This window comes from Brassica rapa, chromosome A09 (genome assembly GCF_000309985.2).
Source record: "Brassica rapa cultivar Chiifu-401-42 chromosome A09, CAAS_Brap_v3.01, whole genome shotgun sequence".
Taxonomy (NCBI): domain Eukaryota; kingdom Viridiplantae; phylum Streptophyta; class Magnoliopsida; order Brassicales; family Brassicaceae; genus Brassica; species Brassica rapa.
Genome location: NC_024803.2, coordinates 22,827,220 through 22,851,410, shown reverse-complemented (window position 1 = coordinate 22,851,410; position 24,191 = coordinate 22,827,220). Strand labels below are relative to the sequence as shown.

The 24,191-nt window shown below is 43.6% G+C and overlaps 1 protein-coding gene and 1 non-coding gene across 2 annotated transcripts; both read left to right on the top strand.

Annotated features, from left to right (window-relative positions):
* The first annotated feature begins 4,823 nt into the window (after positions 1–4,823).
* LOC117128709 lies at positions 4,824–4,929 on the top strand. Its single transcript, XR_004452103.1, has one exon. It is a non-coding gene; the product is annotated as a small nucleolar RNA R71 (small nucleolar RNA).
* Positions 4,930–8,266: 3,337 nt separating this feature from the next.
* On the top strand, positions 8,267–8,896 carry LOC108870597 (uncharacterized protein Mb2253c-like). Its single transcript, XM_018656110.2, has one exon. The coding sequence runs from the start codon at positions 8,267–8,269 to the stop codon at positions 8,894–8,896; it is 630 nt and encodes a 209-aa protein (XP_018511626.2).
* Positions 8,897–24,191: the final 15,295 nt, after the last annotated feature.

Here is a 24,191-nt window from a genome sequence, read left to right as displayed (position 1 = left end):
ATCGTCGTGTGGTTGTCTATGTCGAGCGATGTCGACATCTCGTCGGCGGTCGATATTCAGGTCCTCCTACTTGGGTCTCCTAAATCTGAAAGAAATAAAACGAAAGTAAATAAATGCTAGCTAATAAAACCAAACTAAAATACCTAATAGTGGGTTGCCTCCCACTCAGCGCTTGGTTATAGTCATGTAGCTTGACTGTGGTAGTGATTGGCTATTTGGTGGAGAAACAGCTGCTTGTTGGAAAACAAGCATCCACGTCATCTCTGCACATTCTGGACCAAGATGCAATGAAACTTCCTGTGGCCTCATCATTTCTTGTCCATTTGTCATCCATCTTTTCAAGTACATTGGAGATGTTCTGTAGCCTATCCTGAACCTTGTCAATGCTGACCTGGTGCCAGCTTATGTTGTTATAGGCGTATGCTGAAAGTTCTGTCAGTTCCTTGTGCATTGACTTTATCGTCTTGTGTATCAGCTGCACGCCAGCTGGTGTAGACTCGGCGTCGATCGATGCGATTATGTGTTCGTCGGTCGATCTCAGTGACTTACCATCGAGCGATTTCGCTCGCTTCGTGTCAATCGATGCTGATATCTGGTGTTGGGCTGCGAGTTGCCTCTGAATGGCTTTAACTTCTTTCTGTAGCCATTCTGCGTGGCTGTCTAGTCCACTGATTCTGTTGTCGAATGGAAAGTAGATGTTATCGCAGCGTTTGTCAAGTCGTTCCTCCATGGTGTCTATAGCAGTGTAGATCTTGGATGTGATCTTGTCAACCTCTGCTGCTGTGTAGGGAAGTAACTCCACAGGATTCTTGCCATCGATCCATGGCCCTCATAGCCTGTCGATCGAAGATGAGTTAGCCTGCAAAAAATTTTGATTAGTAATTTTATCAATATCCCTTTGGGCATGAAGTATTTGACTAGACAATTTGTTTAAATCTAGCTTGATTGGTGATACGAAGCAGTCATGCATGATTTCGTAAGTCTGCAGCCTATTATCCATGGCTGATATCTTAGCGTCAAGCGATGTGATGGTACACACATCGATCGATGTGGCTGGTTGTTGGTCCTTCTTGCGAATGGTGTCCAAATCTTGCTGTAGTAGCTCGATTTTAGTGCTCAGCCAGTCCACGTTGTTGTTGAGAGGGTAGTACACGTCGTTCATCCTCGTGTCGATGTATGAGACTTCCCATTCATCCTTGTGTTCTGCTGAACATTGCGGTTCTGCAGGGATCTGGGCTGTAGGAAGACTGACGTCGATCGATGGTGCATGTGGTGCGTCAATCGATGCTGAGGTCGTGGCTTTCTTCCCAAGTTGCTGACGTAAACTCTCAAATTATGTCCTCATTTCTACCATACTTCTGAAAAGCTCATTGTAGCCTCTATCCAAAGGTTGATGTGTATCTTCTACCAATGATTTGAGCTCCTCTCCCAGTTTTTCCTAAGCTCCACAAATACCAGTCACCATCTCGTTGATTTCATCTTTGGTGTAGAGTTCTGGTGCCAGTCTTGTGAGTGTGAAGGAAGTGGCATGTTCTGGAAGACAGATGTGGCTCTCTTCAAAAAGAGATGCCCTTTCCAGTAATTTCCTGATGTCGTCCTTTGTGACAGGTATCATCTCACCAGCTACGCCTCGTGCGTGTCCACACTCATATTTGTAGACTCCATACTCGTCCCTTCGTTCCCAAGTGAACTTTATGGCTCCGTACATGTCAAAAGCGTGGTTTCCAAATTCATAACGTCTCGATCGACGTCGGGTCATCCTTATCGATCAACGTTGGTGTTACCCTTTCGATCGTGTTTGAGTTGTCCCGTCAATCGATGCTTGACCTTTTGGTTGACATGATAGATCTGGATTGATTTCTATTGCGGCGAATCCTACGTGTTTGTTAGGATCGGTTTGAATGACGTCTGGAATGCCATGTTGCTGTGAGAATAGGTTGTCAGGTCCATTGGCCACTTGAAGGATATCTGCTATGTCCTCTCTGGACACTTGTAAGATCCTTCCATCTATTGCGCGTGCGTTGCCATATGGGGCCCTGAAAATACCAAATTCATTAGGTGTTAGAAAACCGTAATCAATGTTTGCATTATCATTCAATTTAGAAATAGAAAGATTAGGGTTAAGAGTGGTATCGATCGATGCTGATACAGATGCATCGATCGAGGGCAGAATAATTTATGCAGAACTTGTGTTCTTGAGATGATTGCTCTTCATGGATTTTCCTGTTGATGTAGATGGAAAAGTGTTCATCTTTTCGGCTTGTGTGTCTGCTATGGCGTGTGGAGGTGGTTTCAGGGGTGCAAAACGTTTTAATTAGGTATCTATAAGCCTAGTTGGAGAGGGAATATTCTCCTGCTCCTGAATTTTTGCTGCGGCGCGAATATCGATCGATGTTCTTGTATGGGTGTCGATCGATGTGAGCGATTGTTTTGCTGGACGAGGGTAGGTATCGACCGATGTGGAGTGCACTTCGTCGAGCGATGTTGGAAATGTGTTGGTGAACTTATGTGTTTCAAATATTTCATCCTGCAAAGACATTTCTGTTGCACGTTCTTTCCAATAATCCTCATCGTATTCCTCTGTATGTTCCTCGTTAGGTGAAGTAATTACAGTGTCAACTGCAAAACTTTCATGGAAACCACTGTATGCCCAACTGCCTATGGAATAATCATCATGTCCTCTCTTGCTTGGAGGTTGGAAGGCAAAGTGTGAGTGACAATGATTAGATGGAACGAAATGGTCAACCGGCTGATCAACGTCGAGCGACGTGTTGTTGTGGTCATCGGTCACCGTTGACTAATTGGAATCGATCAATAGAAAAGTGGGGGTTTTGATCGATTCCGAGTACTCTGTTTCGTACTCCGATTCGTACTCTGCTCCACAATGGCATGCGCCAATGAAGCCAAGTTCTTTCCCGAAATCCACAGAATTAATAAACTTTCTCTTAGGTTGGATAGGGTCGTAGTGGATGTTGGGATCTATCAGCGTCAAACACAATTTGTTTTTGTTCATGTCACATACAGCTCCTATTGTAGCTAGGAAAGATCTTCCAAGCAGAAGTGAGGAGTTCTAGTTAAGCTCGATGTCTAGGACATGAAAATCTACCGGGACAAGGGCATTACCAATCTGTACCTCCAGATCTCTTATGATACCTCCTGATTGTTTTTCTGAAAGATCCACGAAGGTGAAGGATTCTGTTGAAGGTTTGATGCTCAAACCAAGCTAGTCTGCCATGATCCTAGGGAGGATACTAACTGACGCTCCTGTGTCACACATTGAATGGGGAGATTCAACACCCTTGACTACGCATGGTATTGCAAACTTCCCAGGATTACTCTTCTTCGACAATGTGATCCTGTGTTTCATCTTCTCTCTGACTTGATGAAACAATCTCCTAATGTCCTCCTCAGTTACCTTTGTTTCTCTGAAGAACATCCACAACCGGTGTGTGAAGTAAGCTTCATCAAAAGCTTTTTTGATTGGGATTCTGAGGACTCTTTTAGTGAAACCATCCATCTCCTTCTCGTTAGCTTCCCTCTTAAGGTTCTTAGGAATTTTCTCCTTTCTTTTCCTTAACCTTCTCCCTTCAGTTTCCTGATCTTCTTGAACTGGTTCTGGTGAACTATTTAAAGGGTTGGGTTTTGGTTCGGGTGGGCTAGCTAATGGCTTAGGTGGTGGTCTGAGTGCGTTGATATAATCATTATCGATTGAGGGTAACCGCACTCGGTATGTCAGAGGTGCCTGTCGATGGATGGGAGGTGTGGTGTGACGATCGACCTTGGACTCACTCTGTCGATCGATGGTTGACTCAACCGATCGAATGATTTTATCATAGAAAGGGGAGGGTGGGTGAGGATGCTTTGCTGCGAATTCCTCATGAGTTAGAATTCGAACTGCATTGCATTCAACCGATTTAGCGGACGACGAAGATCGATGACTGGAGTAATCCGTCCATTGATCTTCGTCATGGTCTGTCGATAGATGCGAGTTAATCAACATCGGTCGACACCATTGGGATCCGCCGAGACTCATGGAGCTTTCGATTTTGAAGTCTCCTTCCTCAAGCTTTTCATGTCTCACCACTTGCCAGAAATCATCATCTATGATGGCATTTACGTGGTGTTTTCATTTATCAGCTCCTGCCTCTCTAGCAAAAGCTTATTGCCACTTTATAGTCTCGCTAGTCTGAATCACTTGCGTTTCAAGTTTTCTCACCTGAGTCCCTAAGGTCTCGATTTTGGTGTTCAGATTATTGTAGGCGGAGTCTATTTTACCGTTGAAATCCACGGTAATTTGTTGTTGTCCCAACAGTACTCGATCAAGCATTTCTTCGATCTTGTTTTCCTGAGTCTGGGGTGGTGGATTCTGGTAGTAGGAGTTCGAGTAGCTTTTGCTGTTGTTGAAGGGTTTTTGAAATTGTGAACTCTGGTTACTTCTTTGACCATTTTCAAAGAAGTTTCCGTTTCCGTCCTGGTTTCAAAATTTCTGGAATCCGGTACCTCCGATGTAGTTCACATTTTCTTCTCCTTCCGTTTCTGCTACTTTTCCTTCAGCTAAACAGACTTGCTTCCTAAGAAGCTCGTGCACCACATCTAACTTAGCTCTTACTTCGCAAATCTGTTCCTTCCCGATAGAGGCTACAGACTTCTTCCGTTCAGAGTCAGTGTTTTTGGTGCTGCTGCTGTTAGCAAGGTTTTCGATAATTCTCACAGCTTCTAACGGATTCCGAGTAGTGAAGTTTCCTTCACTCGCCGTATCAAGTGCCATTTGATACTGTAAGGCGAGACCTCGGAAGAAAGTGCTTAGCAGCTGCACTTCGTTAAATCCGTGGTGTGGACAGTCTCGCTGGAAGAACCTAAATCTAATCCACGCATCTTTGAAGGACTCTCCAGCCTCCTACGAGAATGTGGAAATTTTGTTCCGAAGTTCTTCAGCACGCGACGCATCGAAGAAGTTTCGTAAGAAAGCATTCTTGATGTCGGCCCAGGATGTTAAGGATCCTGTGGGTTGCTGCCTAAGCCAGTGCATCGCTTCTCCATTCATCGTGTATCTGAAGAGCTTGCACAACAGGTAATCTTCGGGGACTGCTTCCATCTGAATAGCAGCGATTAAATCCTCGAACCGTTATAGATGGTCCATAGGATGCTCGTGCGGTAACCCATAGTAGGGTATCTGCGACACGAGAGTGTAGTATTGAGGTTTCAGCTTGAAATTCTGCTTCTGGATCTCCGAAAGTCGAATAGCTGATCTATTGGAATAGTACTCTTCTGGGCGATTGTTGTCGGCCAGTGGTTTCGATCGAGCGTCCTCGTCTACAGGTTGAGCAGCTCCTGTTGCATCAGCATCAGGGATTACATTCCCCTGAGCGTCTATTTTCTGACCTGTTGCATTACGCAGATGATTGTTCTGGTCATACAGGTTTCCGTTCTCGTCCTGTGTTAGAATAATAATATTTACATTTTTGACGACACGGTATCGATCGACGTACGCGGTGTAATATCGATCGTTGTCGAACGATTAGGATCGATCGACGATGAAGGTCTGGTGTCGGTCGACGGTTGGTTGTGAATATCGATCCACGACGAAGTTGTTGCGTCGAGCGATGTGGAACGTTGACCTCTACGGATGGTGCATTCCAAGTGAGCAGGATCGTCTGAGAACAGCAAGTATTTCTCCTTGTTGCTTCTGGTACCGCTGGGCATGCACCTGAAAAGACAAGAAAAAGATTATGTTAGAAAGGGGGTAGAGAAAAGAATAAGAATCAATAAAACTAAATCTAATGGTGATCAAAGCTCCCGGGCAACGGCGCCAAATTCGATACCACTCAAATTATCCTAAGGAGTGTTACTCTCATCAAAAGAGGTTCAGATGTAGTACTTAGAGATCGAATCCACAAGGAGCTAGGGAACAATTAAATCTAGTGTTTATTAATTCTAAGGGTTGTAAATGTTTAAATGAAATAGCAATAGTAACAAGCGAAGTAAATAGTAAATTTAACTTGATTGGAAATGATATTAGATGCAGGGCCACTATTTAGGTGTTGGAGATTATAATATCTATAGATCCCTATTTGTTGCATGCATGATATGTTAGAGCTCAACCGCTTAACTCAGTGATCAACGGTTAATATGTTGACAACGAAAGATTGTCGATCGATGGTCCTATTGGGACGTCGACCGATACACCTTTGCCTACGTCGACCGATAGTCAGTTGAGGACATCGATCGACGGGTTCTAGCCAGGCCTATGCGCGAGTATGATATGCCCTATTAAGATACTAAATTGGCGGTTAGCCCTCTCTAGCAGTCCTAATATGATAGATATATGTCAGGATGGGATAACAAGAGTGTTTGAGTATGCAATCCTATGATCAAGTTTTAGTTAGCAAGGCTAAAACATGCAATGAATACAAATCTATCATGAATATCACAACAAGGTAGATTTATAGTTTGGGGATAATCCCACAAACCTATCTGAACCCTGGATCTAGTAATTGAACTACTCAGACATAGCAAAGCAATTCATAACAATGAAGAAATGGAAATTCATAGTATAGATGAAAAGAAATGAAAACAAGGGGTTCCAATCACAAGTGATCTTCTCTCCAAAACTCTCTCTTCTCTCTCAAAGTAAAACTGTAACAAAAAGCTCTACTTTGCCGTCAAAACACTTGGGCAGTATATAATCTACTAGGTTAAAAACTCATCAGGGCATTTTCGTAATTTGGCTTGGCCTTGGGCTTTAAGTCCGCTGGATCCAAAATTTCGCGTGTCCAATGTCTCGACATCGATCGATGGTACTTGTGTACATCGATCGATATTAATCTTCATCTGTTGAGGCATCTCTTGGTGTCGATCGATAGCACTGGATGCGCATCGATCGATTGTTCTTCCTCTCGTCGACCTCTACATGGTCAGCTCGGGTGAAATATCCTCTAAGCTCCAAAATGCTCCAAAGTCATAGCTTTACTCCGAAATGCACCTGAACCTGAAAACATACATAGAAAAGTAGAAAACATAGATATATATATAGTAAAACACCTATATACCATGGATGAAAACGGGTCAAATCCAAGGTATATCAACCGGCTGCAAGTGGACCCCTTGCACCAGCCTGTAAGACAGAAACGGAGAAAGTTTGCTCCAGAAAGGAACGTCATAATCAATGAAGAAGTCAAGAATCTACTAAACGCGGTGTTCATCCCAGAAGTCCAGTATCCCGAGTGGCTGGCTAACGTTCTCGTGGTGAAGAAGAAGAACGGAAAGTGGCGAGTATGCATCGACTTTACAGATCTTAACAAGTCTTGCCAAAAGAATCATTTCCCTCTGCCACATATCGACAAGCTGGTCGACGCCACGACGGGGCATCAGCTAATGAGTTTCATGGATGCTTTCTCCGGCTACAACCAAATACTTATGCACTCCGAGGAATCTATTGCTACAAGGTCATGCCCTTCGAATTGAAGAACGCCGGATCAACGTATCAAAGGCTGGTAAATATGATGTTCGCAGACCAAATAGGAGAAACCATGGAGGTCTACATCAATGATATGCTAGTGAAATATCTAGAGGCGGAAGACCATATCTCGCACCTACAACAAGATTTCTCTACCCTTCGCAAGTATAACATGAAACTCAACCCAGCTAAGTGCTCGTTCGGCGTCAGCTCCGGAAAGTTCCTAGGGTACATCGTAACCCACCGGGGCATAGAAGCCAATCCGGACCAGATCAGGGCTATCCATTCCATCCCTTCCCTAAGAAATGTGAAGGAAGTACAGAAACTGACCGGCAGGATGGCAGCCTTAAGCAGATTCATCTCCAGGCTCTCCGACAAATCCCATGCCTTCTTTGAAACCCTTAAAAAGCCAAAGGATTTCGAATGGACCGAGAAGTGTGAATCAGTCCTTGAGGAGCTCAAAACCTATCTTACCACACCTCCCCTCTTGTTCAAACCCTTGCATGACGAAGACTTGCTGTTGTACCTTGCTGTCTCGGAGCATGCAGTCAGCGCCGTCCTCGTCCGGGAAGAGGAGACCAAGCAGCTACCAATCTACTACGTAAGCAAAGCCCTCTTAGACGCGGAAACTCACTACAGTCATCTAGAGAAGCTGGCCCTAGCTCTGATGATCACCGCTTGGAAACTACGACCCTATTTCCAAGCACATCCGATTGTGGTCGTCACCTCGTTCCCTATAAAGTTGGTTATACATAATCCCAAGGTCTCCGGAAGACTAGCAAAATGGGCAGTCGAGTAGGGGAATACGACATGATCTTCAGGCCGGCCACAGCAATAAAATCCCAGGTCCTAGCAGACTTTGTATCTGAGTTCTCTCCAGATCTAATCCCGGCTCTCGAACAGGAGGTACGCCTCCAGAAAGAGGCCGACGAAGAAGGAGAATGGGTCTTGCATGTAGACGGCTCCAACAACATTCGAGGAACAGGAGTGGGGATCGTGCTCACATCGCCAACAGGAAACATGGCCTCAAGAGCCGTAAGGTGTAACTTCAAAGCAACGAACAGTGAAAGTGAGTACGAGGCCTTGATTGCAGGACTATCGCTCGCCCACCAGCTAGGTGCCAAAAATATCCAAGTCTATAGTGACTCCCAGCTAATTATCAACCAGGTGCAAGGAGAATATCAAGCCAAAGACGACAGCATGATCCAATATCTGGCAGTCGCTCAGCGCCTCACGAGCAAGTTTAAAAGTTGTAAACTCACGCAGATCCCCAGGGAGCAGAATTCACAGGCCGACGCTCTGGCTAACGTAGAGTCGGCCCTCCAGACGCAGACTCAAATGAGCATCCCAGTATTAGTGTTGCAATCGCTGGCCACCCTAGAACCGTCAAACGGAGAGGTCTCTGCCATCAAGGAAGAAGAAACCTGGATGACCCCATAGTTCGGTATCTCAAAGACGATATCCTCCCCGAAAATCGCAATGAAAGCAGGAAAATCAAGAAACAGGCCTTTAGATATTGTCTATCTCAGGAAGTATTGTATCGCAGCTCATTCGCCGGTCCATACCTGAGGTGTGTCACGCCCCGTGAAGCAGCTAGAATCCTGGTCGAACTACATGAAGGAGATTGCGGATCTCATTCCAGCAAGAGGAGCCTGGTGCTGAAAGCTAAGAGAGCAGGCTATTATTGGCCAACAATGGCGGAAGAAGCTAACAAGAAGGCTAGAATCTGCGACAAATGCCAAAGACACGCCCCAATCCCCAGGCTACCTCCGGAAAACCTCAAGTCCATAAGTTCGCCATGGCCCTTCAGAAAATGGGGCATGGACATAGTAGGAAAATTCCCCACATCACCGGGCAGAAAGTCTTCATCCTAATGGTAACAGATTACTTCTCAAAATGGGTCGAAGCAGAGGCACTCAGCAGAACAACCGACCTCCAGATCAGAAAGTTCATATGGATACATGTGATCACACGGTTCGGGGTTCCAGAAGAAATCGTCATAGACAACGGCCCCTAGTTCACAAGTCATAATTTCAAGGAATTCTACAAAGACTGGGGCATCAAACTTTCTTTTGCTACACCCCAACATCCCCAGTCCAACGGACAAGCGGAGTTGGGCAGAGGAATTGGAAGGATCACAGGGGAATTGGGCAGAGGAACTACACGGAGTTCTCTGGGCCTACCGAACAACTCCAAAGACGGCAACCCAGGAAACGCCCTATGCCCTGGTATACGGGTCAGAGGCAATAATCCCAACCGAAATGCACGTGAAGGCCACGATCTAAGAAACCACCTCTCAGGAGGAGAACCTAGAGTTAATGTCGCTGAGCCTCGACCTACTCGACGAAAAGAGAGAAGCCGCTCAACTAAGAAATCGGGCATATCAACAAGAAGTAGCCAAAACCTACAACAAGAAAGTCAGGACCAGAACCTTTCAGCAAGGAGACTCGGTTCTACGACGACCAGAGAAAAGAACTGGAAAACTATCCCCCGCATGGGAGGGCCCTACTAGATAATCGAGGTACGAGGAGCAGGCGCATACAGGCTGCAAGATATCCAAGGTAAAATACAACCAAACTGTTGGAACGCCCTGCACCTTAGGATTTATCATTTCTAGTAGCAATCACTAGATCGTTGTGGGAACCGAAATTTGCACTGTCGATTTCCGTCTAAATTAGGAAACTAGGAAAACCCTAATTTACCAGAGGTCCTGGATATCTGCTAATACCACACTCTAGGCAATCAGAACACGAGATAACAACGACAAAGTATAAAAATCGTAAAAAGAGGGCAAAGAGAAGTCTTATTCCGAATTTGCGTGTGAGCGTTTACAACAAGGTATAAGCCTGGTTCCGAAGAGAAGTCTTATTCCGAAGTCTTGTTCTCGAGAGCTGTCTGCGAGATTCCTAGTTCTAGCAACCCTAAGACAGCTAAACCTAATTGAGTCGCAGCTCGAAATAAGAAAAACGGAAAGTTGCCTAATTGCTCTAAGTGCTAAACCTGCTCTGAAAAAAGTCCCCCTCCATGCCTTTTGCCTAGGACTCCTTATATACTTGCTCCTAGGTCGGTTTACGCTTTTCCTCTTTTGCCCTTAAACCGTCATAGCATAAAAATGGAGATATTCCATTTTTTATGATCTTCGTAGTTATCTTCAAAATTTCGTACTTATCCGCGGAAACTTGACATTTATGTTTCCTTGCGAACCAAGCGTAAACCGTCATGCGGCTTACGGGCTGTTGGTTAAGAAATCGTAAGCTGGGCGTCGAGTCATGTCTTAGGTCTCTTTGGGCCGTCTTTTGACTCGAAACGTTTATTACAGCTTCTTTCGATAAAGAACGAACTTTCTGCGGTTTTTACCGCAAAGTTTGATCGATGACTTAGAATGGCGGAAAACATGAAATAGGTTCACTACGGTCTTCGGGAAATAGCATCAAAGGGTAGACGAAAATGCATGGACTAGCGTCGTATCGATGTTTCGAAAGAGCTCGGTTACTACGTAGTGACCGAGCAGTGTGCATGCTTGGTCGCTGCGTAGCGATCGTGCTTGGCTTGTCTGTGGTCCGATTGCCATACTCGAGCTCGTCCATGGCTGGTTTTAGATACGTGTCCATTTCCTTTGGGACAGACGGTATTTGATTTAATCGAGATTTGAACACGATTTTACCGCTAGATTCTTCGTAAAGATTCTTTTACGAAGATTACTTTTCGTAAAAACGTTCGTGCCGATTTTCACGAACTTTCAGACATTGATTCCGTCGTGAACGATTTTGATCCCAACAATCGTATTCCTACTTTAAGCATTATGTTTTCCTACTCCTATGTACGCTGAACGTCTCCAGACAAAGCTTATATAATAAAGATAGTTCCGACTATAAAAGATTAGTATGAATCCCATCATACTTAAAGGGGCAAACGAGCTAGATCAGGTCCAAGACACCTACGATCCTGGCCAACCCTCGACAGTAAGTGGCATGACCACGCAGAAAAAAAAATGGGTATGAGATATAAGGTAGGAATGGTTCTGCTCAAGCCCGAGTATGCCGTCAATACTACCTAAAACCCATGTATAGCCTCAGGCAATCGGGGTCCCAAACTAAAATACCAAAAAGGTGAAAGGTACCTGCGTTAAAACGCTAAGTGCTAAATTAACACAGGGGACACGAGGTATAATTGCCACTGAGCAAGTACAAAAGTCCGGGAGCACCTCAATAATATCCTGTTTCTCCAGACGTGGAAAACAGCGTAAGTCTGGCACTTGGGTTTTCACCCACACCAGCACCCTCTAAGACTGATAGTGGCTTTCTGCAGAAAGCAGAGTGCAGCACGGGAACTCGATAGTGACTAGCTTCCGAGCAGTAGAATACGAAATCCCCACAGGTACCGGTAGAGGCCTCACCTAGGGTGGCAGCATACGGTCCCTTTAAACTACAAACCAAATGCCCCAGGGTTATCGAGAACTTTCGGGTCCATGAAGTCTCTGGGTCAGGAACAAATTTCTTCAAGACCTGGAAAAGGTAAACCTCCAAGTTTTTTATAATGCTCGGGCCCAGTCCAATACAAAGACAAAACCCGCGGGTTAGATCAATCTTTAAGAAGACCTCAGGGTCCAAAGACCAAGAGTCTAAATCCAAGACCTTAGGGTCAAGAAACCTACGGGTTTTATAGAAAAGATTTCAGGGTCCGGGGACTACGAGTCCAATCCCGGACCTCAGGGTCTGGAACCCATGAGTACCCTAAGAAGGGACCTTCGGGTCCCAACACTATTTATACTCTCTAAGCGATCCCAGGGTCCCCAAAAGAGATTCAATCCTACAAGACCTATGAGATCCGATCATCTTAAGGTCCAGAGGTTCTAAGGAATCCAGACGCCTAGGATCCCTGAATCCTCCGAAAAACATCTGAGAGGCCTAGAAAGGCTCAAGGCTACCAAACAGTCGAATCAATGCCCAATTCTTCAAAGACAATTCAAGACCCGAAGGTCATCTAAGAAACCTACAATCTTCCGAAAGAAGAAACAAGCTTTGCAAAAGAAGTTCGATACAAAAGTCTTTATTCCAAAGAAAATCCAGAAAAGCAACAAGAAGATAATGAAGGAAAACAATTTCAAAGCATCTAGAATGGCGGACCAGCTGAAACCCAAGACTCCGCAGCAGACTCAGAACCGACTCGCAAGGAAGCATCGGCAAGACGCGTCGGCTCTACAGACCAAAATAAATATTGGCGGGACTCCTCTGAAGGGTCCCAATGCTCTGTCCTTCTTTCTAGCCATTCCTTCATAAGCTCCCACCTACTCGAAGCTCTCACCTGCTGAATCAGCAAGTCGCTCTGGGCAGCCATATCACTCACCCGGTTACGAAGGGAAAATAACTCGGTAAGAAGCCTTTGCTGAATACCCGCTAGCGGCGCATTTTCGATTATATTCCAAGGGGGGAATGGCCCAGCTCCCATATCTAACGGCGCCATCTTAGTTAAACGTGGTGGAGGCACATAGAAAGGACGTCTTCTTCATGTCCCAGCCTGCTGGTATTCATCATAGAGAACCAAAGCACGAAGCATCGCAATATTACCTGAAGAATAAGAGATGAGATTTTACTAAAGGGAGGATGCACTGGAAAGGGATTAAAGAGTAAAAGTTTACCCCAGAGGCAACTATGGCGCATGACCTCCTTGCTCATCAAAACGTGCACCCCACGAAAGCGCCGAGGAATCATCAACATCTTCTTCGCCACCACTTCCCCAAGAAAAGATACCGGACGAGATACATCTGAAAACAAAACCAACTATCAACAGATCAACTACCAAAGGGAAAAAGGTGCAGGAAGCGAGACTCACCAACAGTACGCCAGAAAGTAGGATAATGGAAGGGTTCCTGGATCTTCATAAACACGTATCAACCACTCCAATTACTCTCGAAAGAAGAATTACTCCGAGGTTCCTCAACTAAAGGAGCACCATCACGAGGTTGAAGGTGGTAAAACCCAGGCACGATCCTCCAAGGGGCAAAGCGATAGGAATATAGCACCTCGTGAATCCCGGTCTCAAGACCGTGAAGCTCCCCGAGTACCTGGATTGACATCAAAATCTTCCAGGACAAGGGAGTAAGCTGAGAAGGGCAGAAACCGAAAAACGAAGATACTTCAGCCACCAGCGAAGGAAAAATCCTTCGGAAGCCTGCCACTAAATACGCCTCATAAATAGCTATCTCTCCCGGTCCTCCATCAGGCGCGCGTTCGAACTCGGAATGACTCCTCATATGCACCGAGGAATGGATCCCATACTTCTTCCGTATCGCCTTCAAGTCTCCCTCACGAATCTCAGAGCGCGGGCCGTCGTCAAGAGTAAAACGTTTGCGTTGCTTCAAAGGCGCCATTGCGATTGCCTCACTACCTGTTTCAGAAGCCGTTCCAAAGGAAGCAATAGGCGATGATAATGGATCAGCAAACAGACGACAAGGCCTTATGCGACCACCCACCAACGAAGCAGGAAGATCGGAGTTCATCTCCTCAAGCTGATGATGAATAAAGCTACACGCATAAGAAATCCTAAATATATGCCTAGCTCTTTCCTTTCTTGGAGCCTGGAAAAAGGAAGTCGGATATTTCCAAATCTTCAGAAGAATTCCTCGCGACCGAACTGAAAAAAGGAAAGATGCCACACTTCCGCTTTCCTCCAAGATCTAACGGACCCCCGAAGTGAAAATCTGCTCCGGTCTCACCATTTCCAGAAAGGCAGAAGAAACTACTATTAGACATCAGCTGAACACGAAGGAACCGGTCCTTACCTGGGTTCAGAATGAGTTCCGACTTGAGTGGAACCTAGGCTAACAAGACTAGCGGTCCAAGGTCCTGCCTAAAGGGAGCCTGCTGAGAATGAGCAACCCAAAGTCATAGCTTTACTCCGAAATGCACCTGAACCTTAAAACATACCTAGAAGAGTAGAAAACATAGATATATATATATAGTAAAATACTTATATACCATGGATGAAAACAGGTCATATCCAAGGTATATCAACTCCCCCAGACTTACCCTTTTGCTTGTCCTCAAGCAAAACATACAGGCAGTCTCTCTGAAAGAGGTTTGAAAATATTAGGGACTTAAGATTTTAAAGCAAGAAATCTTTTCCTCAACAATTTTGCAACCACATTTAAAAAGTCCTAATCACAAAAGCACACTATGCAATATCCTAGCTTAGCAACTATTTCTAACATAACACAACTCATCAATTCACGTCAGACATCCCCTCTACCGATTTCATTTCTTAGCATAAATATAAAGTGAATGCTTTACCTTGGGAGTATCGATCACATGATGCAAGGATTTCATACAGGTATCTGGAGCTGCAGGTAAAAGTTAGTTCCTAGTTTCTCTCTCTCTAATTTTCTCTCTTAAGTCAAACTCTGCTTCCATTGCATGATCAGTGACCAAGATTGGACAGGCTTCCATGAATCAAAACTTAATGGTGGTTGCCACCAAGTTCTGTTCACTTTTTTTTTACATATATCCAAGAGTTCTTTGCGAAAGCGAGCCTTGAAGATTGCCGCCTCCAAGTCCCATTTCGAACTCTTTTAATGGTTTTAGCCACAAAGTCCTGTTTAGACCCATCCTAATTAAACAATAGATCTTATTTATTTTTATTTCTTTATTTATTATTATTATTTTTTTTTAATAATACTCACTAACTAATCTAGGGTCGAAATTTAGAGAGAGAAAATGTGATAAATAATCTACACCAGGCGTTACCTTCCAGACCTGTCTGAAGAATCTGATCCCAAGTATACCAGGCCCCAAGACAAGCGGTTATGTCAGGTTTAGTGTTGGAAATCAGCTTTGGTTACTTCATACGTTTCAAGGCAAGTGTGTAGTTGATAGGTTGATCCGCTTTAGCATCTTTAGTGCTATCTGCAATCAGTAAATCTAAAATGGTGCTAAAGATTGGTTAGATATTCATGTTTAAATCAATAAAAGATTATAGTCCTTATTTTCAATAGCTAAGCATAATTTATTAAAATTCCTTTTTATATAAGAATAAAATAAATTATATCAGTAAATTTCCCCCCATACTTAAATTACACTGTCCAAGTGTAACTCAGCCGGAGTTATGATGAAATAGTTCATGATGTACGAAATGTAACAAGTAAGGAAGATACATCTGACCGGATTAGATATCGATCGATGGGTAAGTGTTACATCGATCGTCGTGTGGTTGTCCATGTCGAGCAATGTCGACGTCTCGTCGGCGGTCGATATTCAGGTCCTCCTACTTGGGTCTCCTAAATCTGAAAGAAATAAAACGAAAGTAAATAAATGCTAGCTAATAAAACAAAAATAAAATACCTAATAGTGGGTTGCCTCCCACTCAGCGCTTGGTTATAGTCATTTAGCTTGACTGTGGTATTGATTGGCTATTGGGTGAAGAAACAGCTGCTTCTTGGAAAGCAAGCATCCACGTCATCTCTGCACATTCTGGACCAAGATGCAATGAAACTTCTTGTGGCCTCATCATTTCTTGTCCATTTGTCATCCATTTTCTCAAGTACATTGGAGATGTTCTGTAGCCTTTCTTGAACGTTGTCAATGCTGACCTGGTGTCAGCCTATGTTGTCATAGGCGTATGCTGAAAGTTCTGTCAGTTCCTTTTGCATTGACTCTATCGTCTTGTGTAGCAGCTGCTTCCCAATTGGTGTAGACTCGGCGTCGATCGATGCGATTAGGTGTTCGTTGGTCAATCTTGGCGAGTTGCCATCGATCGATTTCGCTCGTGTCCTGTCGATCGATGCTAATATCTCGTGCTGAGCTGCGAGTTGCCTCTGAATGGCTTTGACTTCTTTCTGTAGCCATTCTGCGTGGCTGTCTAGTCCACTGATTTTGTTGTCGAATGGAAAGTAGATGTCATCGCAGAGTTTGTCAAGTCGTTCCTCCATAGTGTCTATTGCAGTGTAGATCTTGGATGTAATCTTGTCAACCTCTGCTGCTGTGTAAGGAAGTAACTCCACAGGATTCTTGCCATCGATCCAAGGCCCTCATAGCCTGTCGATCGATACTGATTTTGCCTGCAAAAAACTTTGATTAGTGATGTTATCAATACCCCTTTGGGCATGAAGTATTTGACTAGACAATTTGTTTAAATCTATCATGACTGGTGATATAAAGCGGCCATGCATGTCCTCGTAAGTCCTCAGCATCTCATTCATGGCTGAGACCTTAGCGTCGAGCGATGTGATGGTACACACGTCGATCAATGTGGCTGGTTGTTGGTCCTTCTTGCGAATGGTGTCCAGATCTTGCTGTAATAGCTCGATTTTAGTGCTTAGCCAGTCCACGTTGTTGTTGAGAGGGTAGTACACGTCGTTTATCCTTGTGTCGATGTATGAGACTTCCCATCATCCTTGTGTTGCTGAACATTGCGGTTCTACAGGGATCTTGGCTGTAGGAAGACTGACATCGATTGATGGTTCATGTGGTGCATCGATCGATGCTGATATCGTGGCTTCCTTCTCAAGTTGCTGACGTAAACTCTCAATTTCTGCCATACTTCTGAAAAGCTTATTGTAGCCTCTATCCAAAGGTTGATGTGTATCTTCTACCAATGATTTGAGCTCCTCTCCGAGTTTCTCCTGAGCTCCACAAATACCAAACACCATCTCATTGATTTCATCTTTGGTGTAGATTTCTGGTGCCAGTCTTGTGAGTGTGAAGGAAGTGGCATGTTCTGGAAGACAGATGTGGCTCTCTTCAAAAAGAGATGCTCTTTCCAGTAATTTCCTGATGTTGTCCTTTGTGACAGGTATCATCTCACCAGCTACGCCTCGTGCATGTCCACACTCATCTCTGTAGACTCCATACTCGTCCATTTGTTCCCAAGTGAACTTTCTGGCTCCGTACATGTCAAAAGCGCGGTTCCCAAATTCATAACGTCTGTCGATCGACGTCGGTGCATTACTATCGATCGAAATTGGTGTTACCCTGTCGATCGATGTCTCAATTGTTTCGTCGATCGATGCTTGCCCTTTTGATTGGCGTGATAGATCTGGATTGATTTCTATTGTGGCGACTCCTACGTGGTTGTTAGGATCTGTTTGAATGACGTCTGGAGTGCCACGTTGCTGTGAGAATAGGTTGTCAGGTCCATTGGCTACTTGAAGGATATCTGCTATGTCCTCTCTTGACACTTGTAAGATCCTTCTATCCATTGTACGTGCGTTGCCATCTGTGTCCCTGAAAATACCAAATTCATCAGGTGTTAGAAAACCGTAATCAATGTTTGCAGAATCATTCAATTTAGAAATAGAAAGATTAGGGTTTTGAGTAGTATTGATCGATATAGATACAGATGCATCGATCGATGGCAGAGTAATTTCTGCAGAACTTGTGTTCTTGAGATGATTGCTCTTCATGGATTTTCCTGTTGATGTAGATGGAAGAGTGTTCATCTTTTTTGCTTGTGTGTCTGCTCTGGTGTGTGTAGGTGGTTTCGGGGGTGCAAAACATTTTATATAGGTATCTCTAAACCTAGTTGGAGAGGGAATATTCTCCTGCTCCTGAATTTTCGTTGCGGCGCGAATATCGATCGACGTTCCTATGTGGGTGTCGATCGATGCGAGCGGTTGTTTTGCTGGACGAGAAACCTATTCATGAGAGACAAAGTCATGATGAGAAATCTAAATCTAACAATTGGTTTACTCAAACATATTCATGAGAGACAAAGTCATGATGGTGTGAAATAAACTTAAATGAAACATAGAACACAGATAAATAGAGTAATAGAAATTTGATATCACTCAAATTACCCTAAAGAGTGTTACTTTCATCAAAAGAGATTCATATGTAGTACTTAGGGATCAAATCCACAGAGACTCTAGGATTACTCAACAGACTTAAATTATTAGAAATGAAGATAGACTAAAAGGTTTTAATAGTTTTAAAAGCAATAAATGATAAATCGAAAACAATAGTGATTCAATAGATTGAATTCTAGTGGTTTCAAGAATGGGAAAGCAGCTAGATTCAGGTAAATCTCAGGTATGAAAGGTATGCGTTTAGTTTAGACTAAAGGGTTTGATGGTTTTTGAACTAAACAATGATTTAACCGGATAGGTTATCTTCGCTAGATCTCGGATCTCAACTGTCGTATTTTGATCACGAGAGAGTGTTGATCGATGTGACTTGATGTACATCGACCGATACACCTTTGTAACGATCGATCGACAGAACGATAGTTGCGTCGATCGATGGTTATTCTAGCGAGCCTTGCGAACGGGTTTAATTTGTTCTCTAATCTTTTCAGACCAACTGTCGCTGCGTCTGAGTTAGTTAGATCACGCAAATGGGTTCAGATATTGAGGGGAAACGGCTAGTTAGACTCAATTAATCCTAAGATCTAAAATGAAGGTGATCAATCTCAATTTTAGCATTAAGTTCATAAGCAATGAAAGAACAATCAAAACACCTTTTTAATAGTCATATTAGCAGTACATAATTTCAACCATGGTGAGAAACCTAAATCTAACAATTGGTTTACTCAAACATATTCATGAGAGACAAAGTCATGATGGTGTGAAATAAACTTAAATGAAACATAGAACACAGATAGATAGAGTAATACAAATAAAAGAGTTCAAGATCTTCTCTGTTTTGCAGTCTCAGATCTATCTCTCCAATCCTAAGCTCTTCTAATGGTAGCCAAAATGCTCCTTCTCCAAACTAGGTCTTTTTGCAAGTGTCTCCTAGAAATGATACAAAACCCTAGTATATATAGCCTATCAGGCGGCTAGGGACTTAAGTTGTAAATAATAGATCTTCTGGGAAATGAAATCTTTTAATTTGCGATTTTATTCGTGTGACTGGGCATTGATCGATGCACATGTATGTTTGTCGATCGATGGTAAGTGATTATGATCGACCGATGTTGCTCTTCAAGCGTCGATCGATTTTCCTTGCGTAAAAGCATTCTAAAATGTCCCAAAAGTATCATTTTCTTCCATCAGGTGAATAAACCTGTATTTGCTTTGAAAAGACTATAAAACATGATTAATACATCATAAAACCTTTAAATACCATGTATTAAAACGGGTGAAAATCATGGTATATCAACTCCCCCAGACTTATCTTTTGACTTGTCCTCAAGTTAAACCAACGGACAATCTCTCTGGAAGAGGGTTGAAAACATCAGGAACTCACATATTTGAAACATTGAAAATATCACCTCTATAATATTGCATTCCACATCTAAAATTCCTTCTTACAGATATACATTATGCAATATCCTAGCTTAGCAACCAAAATCATCTAGCCAACAATCTTAACTAATCTTATTATCAATCTCCTCAACCAACCTCATTTCTTAATGTAAAAAGTGTAGGTTTTACCTTGGGAGTAGCGATCACAGGATGCAAGGATTTCAGACAAGTATCTGGAACTGCAGGTAAAAGTTAGTTCCTAATTTCTCTCTCTCTAATTTCTCTCTCGCTTCCATTGCAGGATCAGTGACCAAGATTGGACAGGCTTCCATGAATTAAAACTTAATGGTGGTTGCCACCAAGCTCTGTTCACTTCTTTTTGACCTACATCCAAAAGTTCTTTGCGAAAGCGAGCCTTGAAAATTGCCGCCTCCAAGTCCCGTTTTGAACTCTTTTATTGGAGTCTTTTATGAATCAAGCCTTAATGGTTTTAGCCACCAAGTCCTGGGTCGAAATTACTCATCCTAATTAAACAATAGATCTTATTTTATTTTTTTTTTATTTTTTTTTTCTTTTTGAGTAACAATTCTAGGGTCGAAATTAGAGAGAGGAATGTGATATATAATTCTACACAAGGCTTTACCTTCCAGACTTGTCTGAAGAATCCGATCCCATGTATACCAAGCCCCAAGACAAGCAGTGAAGTCAGGTTAGTGTTGGAGGTTAGCTTCGGTTCTTTCTAACAGGCTAGCAAGTGTGTATAGTTGACTGGTTGATCCACTTTAGCATCTATAGTATTATCTGCAGTCAGTAAATCTAGAATGGTGCTAGAAAGTGGTTAGACATTCAAGTAGAAATCATTAGTTCATAATCCCCTTCTTAACTCAATAAAATTATTTTTGAAAAGATTTTTGACAAAAACTCAAGAAAGTGGTGTTAGTAACTACCTCCCCCAGACTTAAATTGCACCGACTCGGTGCAAAGTGCTCAAGGGTAGGTTAAAAGCAAGTTAGATATTTGAGAATGTTAGAGTGAAAATAAAGTACCTATCCACACTACACATCGATCGATGTAATCCTCTCAATATCGATCGATGTTACACGCCGAGAATCGGTCGATGTAATTCTCTCCATATCGATCGATGGCGAAGCAAAATTTTTTTGCATGTGCTTGGTGTCAAACTTGAAGTTCCTTGCCTAATGTTAGCTCTGTTAGACAACCAGACATAAGAAATAATAAGCATCCTCAAACATAAAATATAAATTTAAAAAAACATAAATCCTACAAGTTCAGAAAATAAATAAACAAGTTCATAATAGGAGGAGAAGAGATAGAGATGTGAGGACTAGTCGGTGTCCTCATCAGTCGCCTCATCGTCCTCTGGGGAAGGGTCCCTGCGTGCTGCTGCTGGTGCTGGTGCTGGTCCCTGCGCTCCTGTAGCTCTCCTGCTCCGACAAGACACTCTAGCCCAGATGGCCTGAAGAGCGTCCACCACGAACCTCTGAAAGTCTCCCTGGTCGTGCATAGGGATGTCCGGTATGTTCGGGAAGTCGGGGAGAGGCGGTGCCTGTGCGACCTGAGCTCTGGTATGGCGAATGCAGGGAGGTCGGCGTGACATGTTCCGTGGGTTGCGGAGGAATGCCTCGTCTGGCATGCATCGAAGGTGCTCCACGTTGTTCCCGAAGTCAGTGATCCTCCTATCCGGTAGGGGTAGAAGGCGATGCTCATCGCAGATCCTGAAGCGCCAGAGTTTCCCTTCCTCGAGCCATAGCGAGTGCACCAAGTGCTGCTCGTCGAGGAAGGCGTGGTCGCGGTCGGCAGAGTAAGAGTCGAGGCGGATGCCGAGATACTGGAAAATCAGGGTCAGAAGACTCCCAACTGTCTCCTTCTTCTTCTTACCCTTGCTGGTGAAGGGCTTCTTCTTCAACTCCACCAAGTGCGCGGCAAAGACAGCTCCGAGGTTCGGCGGGCTTATCTCGCCGTCCTCGTCCAACTCAACCAAATCCACCACGCCATTCACTGCACAGAAAAGTAATGTGAGCTCCTTTATCCTAACCTTGTTGGGCTCCATCTTGCAAACCAGTGTGTTTGCAAGGTGCCGTAGGAAGTAGCGAAGTGCAGGATGGCGGATGTCTGATAGCACGGCCCTGTTTGTGTTCCAAACTCCTGTGCCGACGATGTCCCAGAATCCCTCGAGGTGTGGGAAAGGTGGGACCGTGTAGGAGGCGATGCTCTCATCAAAACACAGAGCTCGGTGATAGTGATCCTGTAGCGTGTCCCTCTGGCGAAGAACGTCAAAGTACCATCTCCCGCTACCCTCGCTGCTGAAGTCCTGTAGGTGACCTCGACAGTGGCCATGAACTGGCGGACGAGAACGGGTAGAGGTCGTAAGCGCGAGAGGGCATGGTACCGAGTCCTAGCTGTGTGATCATGTCCTGAATATCTCCCTCGATCCCGAGCTTCTTTAGGATGGGTCGGTCGAGGAATTTGGTGGGCTCGATAGAGACTCCCAGCCAAGCATTGTAGAAGAGGCTGTCGTGGTCGTCCCAGTTGTCGGACAGGGCATGTTGACGGCACTTGTTGCTGTTGATCGCTGCCTTAGGATCATCATAGCCCGGGACATCGAATGGTGTGTTTTCGGCGCGAAGCCATGGAGGACGCTGTGGGTTGGTGGAGCTGCTAGTCTCGTCGAACCTCCTTTTCGACCTGAGTTCTCTGTTTCGTGCGTTTGTTTCTGAACTGCTCATCTGAAACCAAGAAGAAAATAAAGTTAGAATAGTCGATAAAAGGTAGTATCGATCGATGGGTTATACAGAACATCGATCGATATTGTCGTGTCGGAACAATCGGACAAGAGAGCATCGGTCTATGCGAACGAGTTCATATCGACCGATGTCGAATCGCGAAACCTGCAACATCACTCAACTCCAAATCGCGTTGATACGAATCAAAGGGCATAGAAATCACAAATCAAACTCTAGATAAGCAATATGAACTACAAAAACATCTCTCAATCACACTAAATCAAGCGTTCTAGTCCAACTCAAAACGAAAACCCTAATTTTTCGAAAAATTTAAGATTTCGAGTGCAGACCTAGAATGTTGATTTCAAGAGTGGATTTAACAGTTACAGAGTGAAAAACCGAGTGGATTTAGGCGAAGAATGGATGAAATCCGTCAAGAATCGAGAGAGAAAAGGGGTGTTTTTGTTTTCGGTTTCGTTTGCGAGTGTGGAAGAGGAAATGGGCCAATATCGAGTGAAATAAGTGTTTTAACCGTCTATATGCCCGCATCGATCGATGGCAGTGATGCCTCGTCGATCGATGTCCTTTTTAAAAAATAAATCCTAATTTCTAAATCTTCTAAATAATGCTAATACTAAGAAATACGGAAATTACTATTAATTACTATTAAATATAATTTATTAATTTTAATTAATGATTTTTAATTATTTTTTTTTTAATTAAATCTTTTTTTTTATGTATAAAATGGGATGCCTCCCATTCAGCGCTTAATATTTTAAAGTCTTTAGCTCGACTTCCTGAATAAACTAATTATCAAGTTCATACAGCACCATGGGCGCTTTCGCTGGTGGTTTTGCCCAATAATGCTTAACTCGTTGGCCATTCACTGTAAATTCCTGGCCTTTATCATTTTGTAAGGTGATAGCTCCAGAGGGTTGAACGTTCGTTACAGTGAAGGGTTCAGACCAACAGGATTTTAGCTTTCCAGAAAATAAAGTTAATCTAGAGTTATAAAGGAGGACTTGATCATCCGGTTCGAAATGCCGAGATATGATCTTTTTATCATGATAAGCTTTAGTCCTCTCTTTATAAATTTTCGAATTTTCGAAAGCTAAATGTCTGATTTCATCCAGCTCGTTGAGCTGGATGAGTTCCTTTCTGCAGCTGGTTAGATATCAAAATTTAAAAGTTTGGTAGCCCAAGCTGCTTTGTGTTCCAGTTCCACTGGTAGATGACATGATTTGCCATAAAGGAGGTGGAATGGTGTTGTTCCTAACGGCATTTTGTAGGCGGTCCTGTAGGCCCAAAGTGCATTATCTAATTTCCTAGACCAATCTTTTTTGGAGGTTCCTACGGTTTTCTCTAAGACTTCCTTAATTTGCCGGTTAGAGACTTCTACTTGTCCACTAGTTTGTGGGTGGCAAGGTGTAGCTACTCTATGATGAACACCATTCCTTTTAAGTAATATATCAAAGATTTTGTTAATGAAATGAGTTCCACCGTCACTAATGACTACTCTCGGAACTCCAAATCTTGGAAAGATTATACTCTTGAAGAGTTTAATAACCACATATGCGTCATTGGTAGGAGAAGCTACTGCTTCGACCCATTTGGATACGTAGTCTACAGCGACTAGTATATATTTGTTTCCATATGAAGACGGGAAGGGTCCCATAAAATCGATACCCCAGCAATCAAAGACTTCAACTTCAAGAATGAACTTTTGTTTCATTTCGTGTCTTTTGCTGATTTTTCCACGTCTTTGGCATCTGTCACATTGGGTTATAAATGCGTGGACATCGCGAAAAGTGGT

Bases quoted from the DNA above. Each gene is read 5' to 3' on its own strand.
- LOC108870597 (XM_018656110.2), top strand. From the start codon at position 8,267: ATGATCTTCAGGCCGGCCACAGCAATAAAATCCCAGGTCCTAGCAGAC.